The 15,395-nt window shown below is 40.7% G+C and overlaps 6 protein-coding genes across 10 annotated transcripts; 2 read left to right on the forward strand and 4 right to left on the reverse strand.

The window, feature by feature from the left end:
• Pig-p (phosphatidylinositol glycan anchor biosynthesis class P) lies at positions 1 to 829 on the reverse strand. Its single transcript, XM_071784512.1, has one exon. It carries the CDS (start codon positions 827 to 829, stop codon positions 431 to 433), a length of 399 nt encoding a protein of 132 aa, XP_071640613.1. The 3' UTR covers positions 1 to 430.
• Positions 830 to 850: 21 nt separating this feature from the next.
• LOC139816777 (EKC/KEOPS complex subunit LAGE3-like) lies at positions 851 to 1,881 on the reverse strand. 3 transcript variants are annotated; one of them, XM_071784516.1, is made up of 4 exons: positions 1,799 to 1,881; positions 1,276 to 1,348; positions 1,068 to 1,196; positions 851 to 998 (listed from the first exon to the last, which is right to left on the reverse strand). In XM_071784516.1, the coding sequence occupies exons 2-4, from the start codon at positions 1,290 to 1,292 to the stop codon at positions 872 to 874; spliced, it is 273 nt and encodes a 90-aa protein (XP_071640617.1). In that variant the 5' UTR covers positions 1,293 to 1,348; positions 1,799 to 1,881; the 3' UTR covers positions 851 to 871. The 3 variants fall into 3 exon arrangements, with proteins under 3 accessions (XP_071640617.1, XP_071640615.1, XP_071640616.1); XM_071784514.1 differs by lacking the exon at positions 1,799 to 1,881 and adding an exon at positions 1,646 to 1,707; XM_071784515.1 differs by lacking the exon at positions 1,799 to 1,881 and adding an exon at positions 1,424 to 1,569.
• On the forward strand, positions 1,702 to 5,358 carry Mfs16 (major facilitator superfamily transporter 16). 2 transcript variants are annotated; one of them, XM_071784505.1, is made up of 10 exons: positions 1,702 to 1,841; positions 1,905 to 2,603; positions 2,697 to 2,775; positions 2,860 to 2,995; positions 3,080 to 3,442; positions 3,730 to 3,774; positions 4,046 to 4,247; positions 4,325 to 4,473; positions 4,750 to 5,052; positions 5,132 to 5,358. In XM_071784505.1, exons 2-10 carry the CDS (start codon positions 2,327 to 2,329, stop codon positions 5,198 to 5,200), a joined length of 1,623 nt encoding a protein of 540 aa, XP_071640606.1. In that variant the 5' UTR covers positions 1,702 to 1,841; positions 1,905 to 2,326; the 3' UTR covers positions 5,201 to 5,358. The 2 variants fall into 2 exon arrangements, with proteins under 2 accessions (XP_071640606.1, XP_071640607.1); XM_071784506.1 differs by lacking the exon at positions 3,730 to 3,774.
• Positions 5,359 to 5,534: 176 nt separating this feature from the next.
• Pen-2 (presenilin enhancer) lies at positions 5,535 to 6,719 on the reverse strand. The gene is made up of 3 exons (XM_071784513.1): positions 6,294 to 6,719; positions 5,905 to 6,009; positions 5,535 to 5,830 (listed from the first exon to the last, which is right to left on the reverse strand). Exons 1-3 carry the CDS (start codon positions 6,352 to 6,354, stop codon positions 5,691 to 5,693), a joined length of 306 nt encoding a protein of 101 aa, XP_071640614.1. The 5' UTR covers positions 6,355 to 6,719; the 3' UTR covers positions 5,535 to 5,690.
• LOC139816772 (transcription factor YY2) lies at positions 6,703 to 11,626 on the forward strand. Of its 2 annotated transcripts, none has more exons than XM_071784507.1 (3): positions 6,703 to 7,222; positions 8,773 to 9,367; positions 9,648 to 11,626. In XM_071784507.1, exons 1-3 carry the CDS (start codon positions 6,733 to 6,735, stop codon positions 9,760 to 9,762), a joined length of 1,200 nt encoding a protein of 399 aa, XP_071640608.1. In that variant the 5' UTR covers positions 6,703 to 6,732; the 3' UTR covers positions 9,763 to 11,626. The 2 variants fall into 2 exon arrangements, with proteins under 2 accessions (XP_071640608.1, XP_071640609.1); XM_071784508.1 differs by having other exon boundaries at positions 8,815 to 9,367.
• U2af38 (U2 small nuclear riboprotein auxiliary factor 38) lies at positions 11,611 to 13,229 on the reverse strand. Its single transcript, XM_071784511.1, has 5 exons — positions 13,060 to 13,229; positions 12,885 to 12,972; positions 12,613 to 12,679; positions 12,215 to 12,503; positions 11,611 to 12,116 (listed from the first exon to the last, which is right to left on the reverse strand). The coding sequence occupies exons 1-5, from the start codon at positions 13,101 to 13,103 to the stop codon at positions 11,882 to 11,884; spliced, it is 723 nt and encodes a 240-aa protein (XP_071640612.1). The 5' UTR covers positions 13,104 to 13,229; the 3' UTR covers positions 11,611 to 11,881.
• Positions 13,230 to 15,395: the final 2,166 nt, after the last annotated feature.

The raw sequence follows: 15,395 nt of genomic DNA on the forward strand, positions 1-15,395 counted from the left end.
TCAGTGTTGTATGTACATTTATTAATAATACATAAAATATATGTACATGTTTGTTTCTGGTATGTGATTTTATTACAATATCGTAGGAAGTCACTTATTTTGAAAATGTGGTCCCGTGATACAAGTTCGATTTTGAAACATTATGGATTTTAATGGCAACGTAAATCTATGTAATAATTTCAGCAGAATTTCTAAGAAAAGCGGTCTTACACCATGTGTTCAGAGATTCTTTTTAAAATTTTATTTGTCAGATTCGCATGGAGCGCGGGTCTCTCGATTATTCCTAACAAATTGTACACTCACCTCAATGCAAAAATAGTATATTGTACAACTAATGGAAAAAGTGGTCGATTCTGAATGAGTGTGAAGTTGGTCGCACGACCCATTTCACGCTCGCGTTAGGAAAAATAAATTATAATTATTACAACAATTATGAGTTCTTTTTTCTCAAATATAATCTCCTGCAAACTTCTGTAATCGGTATGTCGGACACAGCCGGTATTCCGCCTGGAGCGCCTGGAGTACTTTCGGTTTTTTGTAGAGCGTACTTATCCGTGATGGTCCTAATATCATCGATATCTGGAGTTATCAGCATATTGATAGCCGGATAAATCAGAAACGCAAATGTAGCTAGGGCGGTCAACGCCCATACGGGGATCGCGACTGCCCAATACTTGGAGGGCCAATACGTCAGGCCTAAATAATCGTGCAGCACTTCGTCCGGTATTATCGCCCATGTCACGTACAACAGGAAGAGCATATTCGACCCGATATACATGACGTATCCGTAGACGGCCCTGGGGCCATAGGGCGCAGGAGTATGCTCCATACTTAAAAACCAACGGTAAAATATAATCGGCAAAGCGTTGGCTCAATAATGAGTGTATGTCGGCTCAGGTGGACCGAATCGTTGAATGGTTTCCGTGACTAGTAGTATATTATCGAAGAAGGATGTAAGGGCTACCCGTACCTTCCTTGCTTCCTTACCACTGTATGACCTGTACAGAAGAGAAATGGTGAACGTCAATGAAACGTCATACAGGGAGATTTAATAATTTCGCACTTACACTTCCAGAATATTGTCGTTCAACGTAAGCTTCTTTGTGACTCCGCTTCTTGACGGCTCCTTGTCGACTCTGAGCACTTGATACGCGACTTCTGCTTCTCTGGCGCTTGGGAAAGGCACGGACAGATCTCTGTGTAAACGTTAAGGTTTCAAAGGCAGCGAATTGAGTCACAAAACTTATTATCAACTAGTTTGTAAAATAAGGATACACCTTGAGGTCACTCATGGCATATTCTACGGCGACGTCGGTTGTCCAAATTGAAATATCTGTCACTTTGTGTTCTGTAATTATAAATCACAGCAATGTAAGCACATTATATAAATCAATATTAGATCTGCCTATATCTGTGCGCGTACAAAAATTTCAATTCCTTCGATTTTCTTTGGAAAGAGCCGTCACTGCTGTCGCGAGATAACCTCAAACCGATCATTATTATGATTATTAGTGCAGTTGCGCAGCGCGATATATTTATTTAACGTGGCAGGTGGCAGTAATTTCTCCAAGGACCATGTAATAATAAACGTATTTAAAAACGTTGCAATTAGTATCGAGATACAACAGACATTCGAGCAACATACGTGGGAGTCCGGACTGTCCGGGATGTGTGTGTATGTGTGTGTGGGCGTTGCTGACGTCGCAACAGTCCCCTCGTAGTGGTGTATAAACAAATATCCATTACATTCCGAAGAAAGCGGAGGGAGAAGAAAGACAAAAGACAAGATTGCATTTACCGAGAATCTTTATCCGGTTCCAGAATCTCCTCCAACTGGACAGGTAATATTTAGATGCTCGTCGCCGCTGTTTGAATCCTCTTACAGATCCTTGCTCCGTTTTCAGGTTATGATTGACAGCTGCGTTTATTTACTACTGTCAATTAGTTTAGGCTTCGATTGACACTTTGCCACTGGGCTGGGCGGTAGCGGACGAACAATCAGTACTATGCTAAGCGTCCTGGAAGCAACGTCGTACATGGATAATTTGTCGAGAGATCGCACAAAGAGATCTCTATGTATTCGTCAATTTAGCTAATTAATATAATTGTGATCTGAATTATTTATTTTAATCCAATTGCATTTTACGTACGTCAGAATACGTAAGAATTAAGGATTATTCGATCTTGCCCGCACAAAGAGAATTCTGCGACCAAAGATTACAAAAAGTACAAAGCACATTGTTTTGTTGTTCGACGATTAGAGATTTAATACTCGCTTGACGAACACAGAATACGCTTATTCTTACTCTCGAAGAAAGTATTAAATATGAGTGGACCGACGAAGGATCTGCCGTGGGGCCTGCAGTGCGCAAGGTGTATGTGTGACGGCCGTTGCGAGCATCATCGTGTCAATTGGATGGCCTGGCATCAAGGAGGCGTACTGGCGCTCACTTACTTAGCGTACACTTGTTACCATTTGACTCGAAAGCCGATATCCGTGGTGAAGAATGTCCTGAGTCTCAATTGCAGCGATCTGCCAATACCCGCGGATATTTTAGTGAATGACAGTAATCGGGATACCTGGTGCGACTGGGCTCCATTTGGTAAGAAGAGAAAGTGATGAGTATGAAGCAATATCGTGGAAAAAAATAAACGTTTAGAATGTGCGAATAATCTGCGTGTTGTTATTTCTACAGACACGAACGATGCACCGGCATTGCTCGGCATGCTGGACTCGGCATTCCTATTCGCATACGCAGCGGCTATGTTTCTCAGGTGGATATCTTAAAGTGACCGCGTCATTCTTATGCTATTATGGAATTTTGTCAATAATCGTCTTTCTTTTTTCTTCCTACACAGTGGATTCATAGCGGAGAGAGTAAATCTGCGATACTTCCTCTCCATTGGTATGCTCGTGTCAGGCATATCGTGCTACCTGTTCGGCATAGCTAAACCGTACAATATTCATAATCTGTGGTACTTCGTTTTCGTGCAGGTAAATATCGATACGTTGTAAAACATACTGGATGAGTGATGCAGACGTTCTCTCACCCTTCTTCTTTTCTGTCCCCCTATATAGGTCCTAGGTGGAGTCTTTCAAACTTCCGGATGGCCAGGCGTAGTAACTGTCGTGGGAAATTGGTTCGGGAAAGGCAAGCGTGGCTTGATCTTCGGTGTGTGGAATTCTCATACGTCCATAGGAAATATATTAGGCAGTTTGATCGCGGCGGCGTACGTCGAGTCCGATTGGAGCCTGAGTTTCATAGTGCCTGGAGTGATAATGGGAGTAGTGGGATTCATCGTCTTCCTGTTTCTAATACCGAGCCCCGTCGACATAGGATACAGCCCGCCCTCTTCTCTCGGATATCGAAAAATTGATGTAACGAATAGCTCGGACGATGACTCGACTGACGTAGGTTACGAATCTCGTAGTGTCACCGACGTAAGTTCCCCGTAGTCGTGGTCTTCTTGCGCTTCTTCATTCAGCAAATCCTAGTATTATCATAGTAGATATTTTTTTCAATTTTAATAAGCATAAAATGTAACTTAACACACTACTTGTCGATTAACACACGTAATAGCATGCTCTCTCTCTCTCTACTCACGTTTCTATGATTACAGTTTTGTTTCCTTTAGTAATATATATAAGCGCCAAGATAAATCGTTAAATTATTTTTAGTAGAATTTTAGTTTGCACGTCCATAATAAATAAACATCTACTGTACGTAGCGTGTCATCTATCGCTGTGTCTACCGTGAACAACTTGCTGCCGACGTAAGTGCATGTGCCACTCTTCCATATAGTTAACGCTTCTATTTTCCTTTAAAATATAACAATTTCAACAGAAGATTGCAATGCATGTGGTATATACATATATGTTTATTTAACTTATTCGTAATTCTTAAACCGCACAAGAATATGTATCTAGTGTGAGCAGCAATACACAATAGTGTTACTATAAAATTAATTAATATCATAACTGGTTTTTTTAACGCGTGTACAAATATTATAAGTAATAATATATCATGTAATTTATGTCTAAAAGAATTTGGCAAGTGAACGATCTGAAACCAGCCCAATGCTGTCTGGACACCGACGTGAGCATAATACATCTCGTAATAGCGCAATTGGCTTCATAGGTGCCATGAAGATACCGGGTGTCATCGAGTACTCCTTATCACTATTTTTCGCGAAGCTCGTTAGCTATACATTCCTCTATTGGTTACCATTGTACATCGCGGCATCAAGTTGGTATTCGCGACAACATTAATCTTCGACGAGCGATGTAATTTTATTTTAGAGTTTTAACAAGAATTTTTTGCAGCTACATACGGTACGACTGTGAGTGCGGATCTGTCGGTTCTGTTCGATGTGGGCGGTATAGTAGGCGCCATAGCAGCTGGGGTTCTCTCCGATTATAGTGGCATGAGCGCGTTAACGTGCGCCGCGATGTTTGGACTTGCATTTCCTGCGGTAAGCACAATATTTTTCTTGATACATTCCGTGCCGGAAATATATTTTTGGTAACTTCACGCATACATTCCGTGCCGGAAATATATTTTTGGTAACTTCACGCATACATTCCACATTGTCGAGATAATTTTGCTTTTAATATGTTTTATAATATTTATAAGACTGCAAAAATTGGCGAGCCACTACATGAGATAAATTCGAATGACAATACGCAATATAAATTCGAATGTATGTATATAGTTACCTGTGTTTTAATACATGTATTATATATTTCAGTTATTTATATATGACTATATCGGAAGTACCAGCCTAGGCGTCAATATAGTATTACTACTGATAGGGGGACTATTAGTGAATGGCCCCTATGCATTGATAACGACCGCTGTATCGGCCGAACTGGGAACTCATCCTAGTTTAGGAGAAAATTCAAGGGCCTTAGCTACAGTGACTGCCATTATCGATGGAACTGGTAGTATTGGTGCTGCGGTTGGTCCGTTATTAGCAGGTCTGGTGTCTCGATGGAGCGGATGGGACAACGTGTTTTACATGCTCATGTGCGCGGATTTATTTGCCCTACTGGTGAGTCCGCTTTGCTCGTTCGTTGACGTAGAAATGAAATCATCGCAAGTAACGCGCATCCTGTGTTTTGCTGTTTCAGCTTCTGTCCAGATTAGTTTACAGAGACATAAGATCGTACATACAAAGACGAAGAGTTATTCAAATTTAGAATGCGAAACAAAATTTGCAAATTGTCGTGTAGACGCAGAGGTATTCTTACGTCTGGATCTGCGTACTTATAACTTTGCTCGCATCTGCTTGATGCGACATCTAAAGAGGTGCAGCGTTTTCGAATAAAATTTCCGAAAAAAAAAAAAAAAAAAAAAATGCAGTCAATATACGAGAAATTTAATAAGGAAATGAATAGTGTATTTTGGACAGTATTTTGGTCATAACTGCTACACGAATCTAAATGTAGATAATTTTAAACGGAAAAAAAGATAACGCGCTGCTATTTTAAATAATTTTTGAAATCAATATTTTTTAATTATATATACAAAATGTAAAAAAATGTTATTTTTTTATTGTATAATATCAGATGTTACCATACGCATTTATAATTATATTACGATAAAAATATACAGTTTAATATACAATCGTCTACTATACATATTTCTGTAATAAATTATTCTGTACCGATGTAAACTTAAACATTAAACTTAAGGAATACCAGTGGGAATTATGTAGCTGATAGCATCGGCGAAGTCACCCCACGCAGCTCTTTGAGTTTGGAAGATGATTATCCAAGCCACCAAAGCAGCTGTCCAAATGATTGCGCCAATAGCAGAGAAAATTACATCTGAAACGTAAATGTGTATCATTAGTGAAGGAAATCTGAAATTTGTTGTAGGAAGTAAGTTGATCAATACCAACATTTCTTAATTTGCTTTTGTTCCTCGTAAGATGGTGCTACGAAAGCCTCCTTCGAGAACCAAACCGCGTTCACGGCCCACAGGAATGGCAGAAGCGCAAAACCAGCTACAAAGAAACAACAAAGAAAAATTGAAGAAAATATTGGCAAGTTGATGCGACCTTTGGCTACGCTCTACGTTCCTTTCCCTGTATTTATTATATGTTTAGGTTTCGGAGGAAAAGTGAGATAGGCGATTAATATCGACAAGAAAGCAAAAGAAAAGCGGTTGAAAAGGGATTAACGATGTAAAAGCTAAACCGACTAAACCCCATCTTATATCTGACAAATCGTTGCGCAAAGTATCGGTATCAGGACCAAAAATTATTATCGCGTCGCAACGCCAACGTACCGCGAAAATACCACTTGCAGAGGTGCAATTTCTTCTCGTTCGACATTTTGGCCAGGTCCATCGTGGCTCGTGGCGATGACAGCAGGCAGTCCCTAACCTAACTTCGGTTCTCGGTGTCGCGAGACCCCCTGCGTCTCCGTCCCTTGGATTAAATGATTCAGATAATAGTCAACATTGATCGGCGGGACGATTCTCGAATCGCGCACACGGCCGTCACACGCGAGTAAAATAACGACAAGAGAAAAAGAAAGGAGAAAGGTGAGATTCGGCCGCGTCGCGGAGCATCTAATCGCGCTCTCCCAAGATGGCGCCGTGACTGCGGCGAGAGTCGCGCCCCCTGGCGCGTGAGCGTCGCGGGTCACGTGGGCGCGGGACGCTCGAGTCCGACGAGTCCCCGCCGATGCCCGTGTCGCCAGGCCAGCCATTTTGGTACGTTAACATGGCGTCGCCGCCGGAGATTAATATGGCGTCCTCGGACATAATAACCGAAGTGGAGATTCAACCGGACATTCAGGAGGTCGAGATAGAGACGATCCCGGTGGAGATACCGTGCGAGACCGTGGAGACGACGATCGAGGGCGAGGACGGGCAGCCGATGATAGCGCTGCAGCCGCTGCCGGAGCCGGGCCGCGAGGAAATCATACTGCAGACCCAAGAGGAGATCGTTGGCGCGGACCCGCTCAGCGTGTACGACCAGATCCCGGTGCCGGACAACGACATTTATGTCGAGTCCAGCCCCGGACCGTCGCGCAAGGCCGCTAAGAAGGCGCGTAAGAGCGGTGGCACGCGTTTCCGCGCGTCCGACCACGCGATATTCGGCGAGATGGCAACCGAGACCAAGACTAGGAAGTGGGAACAGAAGCAGGTGCAGATCAAGACGCTCGAGGGCGAGTTCTCGGTAACGATGTGGGCGTCCGGCACGGACGACGGTGAGTCTACGCCACGCGCCACGCGGGTGCAAGCGTTTCGGACATCTCTCTCTTTCTCTCCTCTCTTAGACCGTATTTCTTTTTTTCTTCGCTCCTTTTATTCGTCGCGTTCTCCCTTCGCCGAGCCTTCAGCCGTCAGGACCGTTCTTTCTTTCATTCTATCTCTCCGTCTCTGTCTCTCTTTCGCTCTCTCCCCTCGTTCCTCCTGGCCCGTCGTATCCTCCACGCACACGGGCGGGTACGCACTTCCGGTGCGATGCTCAGATCGATACTGCGTCGTTGCACGGGCGCGCGATCGCCCCGCGGAAAAATCGGCGATCCGGGCCGTCGGCGACGTCCGCGCGGCCCAGCCGGCTTGACAGGCCGCGTTGTTTGTTTTGATCGCGCGAACGCCATTATGCTTGGCCCCCACGGGGGCAGCCATATTTTGAAAATGGCCTCTTTTACGCGGCGGATCGCCCGCCCGTCCACCGCCGTGCAAATGGCGGCGATGGCGACGGCCGCGGCGAGCCGAGCGACGCGACGTCGCGGCGCATCGCGGCACTCGGTGTCCTGTCGACGTTGTTCCGACGATACATTTAAATTTTGCCGTCTATTTGAAAGAGAGACGGCGCTAGAGCGTTAGGACGAGCTAGCTGCGTTTCGTCAAGGGGGAAAAAAAATGGCATGTATATCTCGACAGTCCGAACCGTACAAAAGAAGTCCAGGCGACGCGCCGGAGCCGCGGAGCGATGCTCCGACTTCTGACGTCACGACAGATCCATGTTGCACCGCGAGCGCGCATACCGGGTGTGCTCGGTCGATGACACGGGCGAGCGATCCCCGATCGATATTTCGTTGATTCGCGCCTCCCGTTTGTCATGTCATTTAAAAACCGAATCGTATTTCGCAAAAATACTCCGATACGAGCTTTGCCATTATTGTCCTAGTTAATTTTTTCTTCGGAAAAAAGCTTCGGGGAGGGGGACTATTGGACGCGGATATCTCCTTCCTTTCAGCACATGTATTCCCTTATCTTTATCCCATACGGTTCCTGAATAATTAAACACTTTTTTTTAAGGTTGCAACGAGAAAAAATAATGTTAAAATGTATTTAAATATATGTCATAATTTTAGGTTTAATACTTTTATTTTTGAGAAAACTCAGAAGGTAATTAAAGCATTGATAAATGTACAAAGAATAGTTTTAATTGCCTCGTTCATAGAAAATTATAAGAAATTAAATTAAGATTCGTCTTGGCCTCGACTTAATATTATAATAATTTTAATGGAAATTGTATCTTGTTGCAATTTTATTGTAAATTTTTTTCCTGAATGTTTCCTCCAACAATCCTGCCAAGTTTATTGTTTTCTCTTGTCAGATATAATTTCATAAATATATAAAAATATCTACATATTATATAGAGTTTACACAGAATATATAATCTATATATCACGAACTATATGATATATTGTTAAATGATATATATCACATAGTTAGTAAAAGTAACAAAAAATTGAAAAGTTACCGTAGCTTTTTTGGGACCGCTCTCCGTTTGTTGCTGTTAAAGGTAACATCCTATTAGCGCCTGACCTGGATGTGGATGTTCCAGATGAAGGTTCGAATCCAGAACCGGATCCCGACTACACGGAATACATGACGGGCAAGTCCAATGCCAAGTTCAATTCGAACAGCTCGGTGTCAGACGGCATGCCTGGTTTGGATCTCTCGGATCCGAAGCAGCTTGCCGAATTTGCGCGACCCGGTCATAAGTTGAAGGTGCGCAAGCCTCCGGTGATGGACGGCGTCGAGCGAACGATCGCGTGCCCCCATAAGGGATGCACCAAGATGTTTCGCGATAACAGCGCGATGCGCAAACATTTGCATACGCACGGGCCACGGGTGCACGTGTGCGCGGAATGCGGCAAAGCTTTTGTCGAGAGCTCCAAACTCAAACGGCATCAATTGGTGCACACGGGAGAGAAACCGTTTCAGTGCACGTTCGAGGGATGCGGGAAAAGGTTTAGTCTCGACTTCAATCTCCGCACTCACGTGAGAATCCACACCGGCGACCGACCCTACGTCTGTCCATTCGATGGATGCAGTAAAAAGTTCGCGCAATCAACGAACCTCAAGTCGCATATATTAACTCACGCGAAGGCCAAGTAAGTTTCGCTTCTTCGTTCACGCGAGATTTGAAATAGAAACGAAAAAGACAAGCCTGAAAACATTTTTTTCGAGGAGCTATTTAGACGGAGATAATTTAGAAATTTAGATAATGATTATCCCCTGGTGTGCCAATTGGCTTTTTACGATATTAAAGAGATAACGTACTTAAATTCATTGTAAACGCTCGTAATTTAGAAGATCAATATGGCAAAATGTTGAGTAACAAAAAAAGGGGAACTTAAATATCTAACGAGATCTTGTTTTGTGTAATTTCAGATCCCGAAACGCGATTGGGAGACAAGTACAACAAATTCAACTTCAACAGCCTCAATTCGTCCAAGTTGAAGTTGCAGATGTGGACAATCAACAGTTCATCGTCTACGCCGATTAGCCCCCCTAAACGTTGATCTCGTATATCCCCCGCTGAACACTACTACTGAAGTATCGTAACCATTAATTATTAATCTAAACAATGTAAATATTTTTACGGCGCGTACAAGTGATGTCATTACACATGACGGGCAGTCTCAACTAGCTGTCTTAAAAAATTAATGAAAGAATTAATACCTCTGTGCTTAGATACGAATACTTGAGAAATGCCTGGAGCACCATATTACCGTAAAACACGAGAGGGCAAATAAAGTTAAGCAAGATTTAAATAAAAAAAAATAAAAAAAGATAATGTACCTTCTAAGATACCGCAAGATAGACTGTGTTGCGTACTGCTCAATTTCTTGTTCTATCAAGAGAAATCGAGTGCGCTTGCATAAAACACATATATACATATACACACATACACGTACACACGAGACTGTATATATATATATAAATATATATAAGTATAATTAAAATATTGTATACAGTATATTTTGGAGAAATTCAGATGGGAATAAACCACGAAGATGCATCTTTTTCCGTCGGACTCAATTGTACCATCTTGGTAATATACGACTTTTACACTGTATAATGCTGAGACTTGTTGATAGTCGATGAAGAGAGAGAAAGAAAGAAAGAGAGAGAGAGAGAGAGGAGAAGGAAAAGAAGTTACGCGTGTGTAACGTATATTACGAAATCCGTGAATATTACGCAATCTTTATCGTATGATTCGGTACTGTTTTTTTTTAATTTTTTTTTTAATTATATATCGAGGGGTGTATAATCGGAAAGATGTCGCGATAGAATATTTGACGGGTATAGAAAGAAAATGGAAGTAACAGACGCGAAGAGAGAACATTGTACAAAAGAAAAAGTATATCGAAATGACGTTACTGCATCCCGATGTGATATTTGCGAAAACGTTGCGACGCCTGCACGCGTATCGAACGATTTGGAACGACTTTGGCGATACTTGAAATTTCGAGTAAGAAGCAATATAGCCATGGATAGATTTAATATCGAATTAGAATAAAATGTTTACTGCGTGCATCTCCCATTACGTCACTGATCATAATTATTCGCATATCATAATTTTATACGCATGAATGTTAATAGGCATACTAACGCCATGAGCACACATGCACCAGCCTGTACTAAATTAGGTAATTTGGTACTAAATTTGGATAATTTGTTTAAATCGTGTAAAGTATATATTCTTTCATAAAAAGAAAGATTTTACTTTGTAGCTGTATATATAATTCTTGTAGCTGTACTAATGAAATTGATAGTGTTTTCTTGTACAATCCAACATCTTTTTATAAAAAAGAAAGAGAAAACGGTTGATTTTTGAAAATTATTTAGCGTTTAGACGATGATTTGACAATCCTTTTTTGTCGATAAACTTCATTTCTATTGTTCCTTTTGGCAGTTATCATTATACTTCGCAGTAGGCATCTTTGTATGACAGATACAAGTATATATATATATATATATATATATATATATATATATATGTTAAAAATTTGAAACTTTTAATATATTGTACGGTCTGTTTCATTAATTCAATAACATTTGCAAGAAAACGAAAATTTAATAAAGTTTGAATGTAAAATACAGAACTATCCAACAAGGAAGAAACGTTGTCATCTGCTTTTTGAAAGGAGGTAATTCAGTAATAATGTGTGTGTATGATTATATCAATGCTATTCGTAGAAGATAGATATCTTCGGAAAGCATGTGCACGCGCGCATATGGATTTTTTTGTTGTATTCGTAAACCGCACTAGCCCGTGCATCGTTTTTCACGGTATATGTTTAAGTTCGATAATTTATATGAAAAAAAATATAACACGAAATAAAAAATATATATTTCTATGCTTATATTTTATTTGTGTCTGTCATTGTTCACTGCACGAAAACGACATCCTTCGATTACTTCAGGACCGCTAAGTTATTAACAAGACTCAGGACACAGCATTGAAGTACACTAATTCTATTGATTATACGTATAAATATATATAAGACATATATATTTTTGTCCGGAGTACGCAGGATAGTATCGTTCGCCGCAAATCTATCCGTTAAATGATGATTGCTTGGAGGAATGAATATTCGTACAAACATAATTCTCTACAATTAATATCTTCCAGATCGGCCGTCCCTGCCTTTGTCGTCCCTTTTCCGGCGATCTTTGGATCTCGATCGTCTGTCGCGCGATCGCGATCGGCGCTTGCGATCACGGCCGCGTGAACGCGAACGCGATCTAGATCGTCCTCTGCCGCTCTTCTTGCGACTGTATAAGTAGCGGCGCAGCTCACGCGAGATTGGCTTCAGGTGCATAAAGTTGCAGAATCCTGAACGCGTGCATTCTCTGAAATGAAAAGGAAATAAGAAATATATAAGAGCATTGACAATTTTATTCATTATCACGTATGTTCGCACGACTGAATGGTTTCTATGTCAGGTTACCCCATTTCGTATTGACGACAGCAGGCCTCTCTGAAATCCGTCACTGGCGAGAGTTCAGCGTATACCGGTCTACCGCCAAACCAACGGTTGTTTAAATCGTTCACAGCTCTCTCCGCATCTTCCTCCCTGCGAAACTTGATGTATACATTGCCTACCAGGTGATCGCCGAGATTGTCGCACACGTTCATCTCTTCGATCTCGCCGTACTTGTCTTCGCACTCGACAAAGACGTCCTCAAAGAAATTATCGTAATGTTCTTGCATCTCTTCGTCGGATACGTTTGCCACCACTGGAACAAAAGTAGATATACGGTTTTAATTTGAAAAGGAATTGAACAAGATATCTAACGTGCAAATTGACAAAACGAGTTATAATTGTAAAATCATAATATTGCTTACGGTGAGAGCCATCTGCGCTCTTGGCGGAATTCTGAGGATTTACATACAGGTTTTGGAGTAGACATGTCTGGAAAAGAATGTACACAGTTAATTCGTTTAAATATATTAAACGTTTATCGACTACTTGAATATTTAAAAGCTATAGATAACAGTTATGGTATGGTTGAAGGAAAGTTTTAATTATTTCTTCGTTGCGCGGGTAGCTAATGAAAGGTAGAAAATTAATAATACAGTTTTGAATTAGATTATACTGCTAATTATTTAATACACACCTGGCTGAACGTGGGCTTGTTGTGAATACGCGAACACCGGTCACCGTGGCGGCAGGCACCGATTTTGAAGTAGAAGGAGCAGTTTACTCTGAAAAGGAAAGGAAAAACGTTAGGTTAGGATAAAAGTCACTCGCGTCTCTCCTCCTCGTTCACGACTCGGCGAGTCTCTTCTTACTTGTCCTTCTCAGTGCCGAAGATAGATGCTAAATACTCCGCCATGGCTCACGTCCCCTCGAGCACGAGATTATTTCGACGGTTGTTGTTAACTCGCTCGAAATCATCAAAACTTGTCGGGCATCACGCGCCGAGTAACGTGAAAATGGCGGCCATATTAGGTTAGTATGTATTCATGAACAGGATCAGAGAGAAACCTGAGAGAGGCCATCCCGGTCTTTTTCGTGTGTTGCTGTGTTGCATTTTCCGACGCGCCGCCTGAGAAAGTGCAACTCAACTACGTCGTATCGCTCGGTAACCGCACATGGTTTGCGTCCGTGCTAATGGTTCGTGTCCAAACTAGCCAGCTGGAGGGGATCATGATATAATCATTTTAGAATACTCTGAACACATTAACTTCCGCAAATTTGAAGATATCTATCTATTTCTAATTTTATTATATTTTTCAGTCTTTTCTACCCCTATTTCTATATTCTATTAATTCTTTATGCTCAAATATGATCGCGTATGCCGATCTACGTATACTGTAGCTTCAGCGTGAATGACATAGCGATGCGAGAATAACTGTGATGGCATTCTCTTGGCATACGCGTATCATAAGCTGGGTCTAATCAACCAAATCTTAAAAAATTATATATGAAATAGGGGTAGAAAAGACTGAGAAATATAATAAAATTAGAAATAGATCGATATCTTCAAATTTGCGAAAGTTAGTGTAAACACGGACATCAAATCTGCACATACACATATATACGTACGGACATGCGATTTTAATGCAATATTTCGACATTTTAAAATACTCTGAACATATTAACTTCCGCAAATTTGGAGATATCTATCTATTTCTAATTTTATTATATTTTTCAGTCTTTTCTACCCCTATTTCATATATAATTTTTTAAGATTTGGTTGATTACACCCAGCTTTATACGCGATCAAAGATCCATAATTTTGATCGCATATAAAGCTAAGTCTAATCAACCGAATTTAAAAGAATTATATATGAAATAGGGGTAGAAAAGACTGAAAAAATATAATAAATAGTAATCGAAACTGTAAAATTGCCAATATTAATAATGACTACGTCCAATAGGACAGATTTCAAACAAACGAGTGCTTGTTGAATCGTCTTTCTATCGTTTGCGGTTGCCGAGATATAAGCGTTTTACGAAAGTCAGAAATCATTTTACGCCCGATCGTTACGGCACGCTCGCGCTTTATCATGTTAAATAAACGCGGAAGGACGTACGTGTTAGTAACAAAATCGAGATATTCCAATAGCGCAGAGTATAAACTAAACAGTCCTTTTTGAATCATCTCTATATCTTGGGTGGTTGCCCAGATATTTGCGATAAACGATAGGGAAGACTTTTTTTTCTCGCGCCAAGCCAGCGACACATGGCCTTGACCTACTTTCGACGAACAGCTGTACATTATTGATTTTTACTTTCTAAATTGGCCTTGACCTAGATCACCGAGTCCGGGAATGCCGGCGCGCGGCGTGTGTGTGTGTATATATACACACGGCACTTCTATCCGTAAAATTCATAAATATTTCGATGTTTTTGCTAACTGATTTATAAGGTTTATTTTAAGTAGCGAAAGGCCTGCTTCCAGGCCAGCGTCGTTTACGCTATCACAGCTTCCTCCCTAATGTGAGATGTATTATTAATGATGTTGCAATCACATTAGCGCTAATTACAATATTTTATGTCGTTTTTGAATAATGTTTATATCTGTGGTGGTTGCAGAGATACATATAAAAATGTATTAATCGTTGGCTAGCATTATGCAACAATATTCTGAGACTTTTTACCGTTTAATGTTGTTCGAGAGATCATGCACTATGTTAAAGGGCACATAACAATGTTAACGTAACGTCATCTTTTAAGAATTCTCTAAAATTCGTATGCTGATTTAGGAAACGTTTTTATTGTGGTTTTTTATTATTAAATAACGTTTTAAAACATTTTATTTTAAAATCTTTGAATCGCATATTGTTTATTGGCATAAAGGCATAAACAATGTATAATAATATTTTTAATATACCTTAACCAAAAAAGATCCGACGGCAACGGTAATCACCGATAGGATATTAATTATTACATATAGTATTCGTATATTAAATCAACATGACAGCACGTGTTCGTATCGATCAAATAGATTTTGCAATATACGAAGATTCTCTTGATTATAAAATAGTACCTTTAATTTGTTGGCAATTTAATTTGTTTATTAATTAATGAAACAAACTATCCCCTGAAACCACGAGGTATACTTCGTTAGATAAAACATTTATTGCAGTTGATTTCAATTTGTTATCATCTTATTGTTAAT

This window comes from Temnothorax longispinosus, chromosome 7 (assembly GCF_030848805.1).
Source record: "Temnothorax longispinosus isolate EJ_2023e chromosome 7, Tlon_JGU_v1, whole genome shotgun sequence".
Classification (NCBI taxonomy): Eukaryota; Metazoa; Arthropoda; class Insecta; order Hymenoptera; family Formicidae; genus Temnothorax; species Temnothorax longispinosus.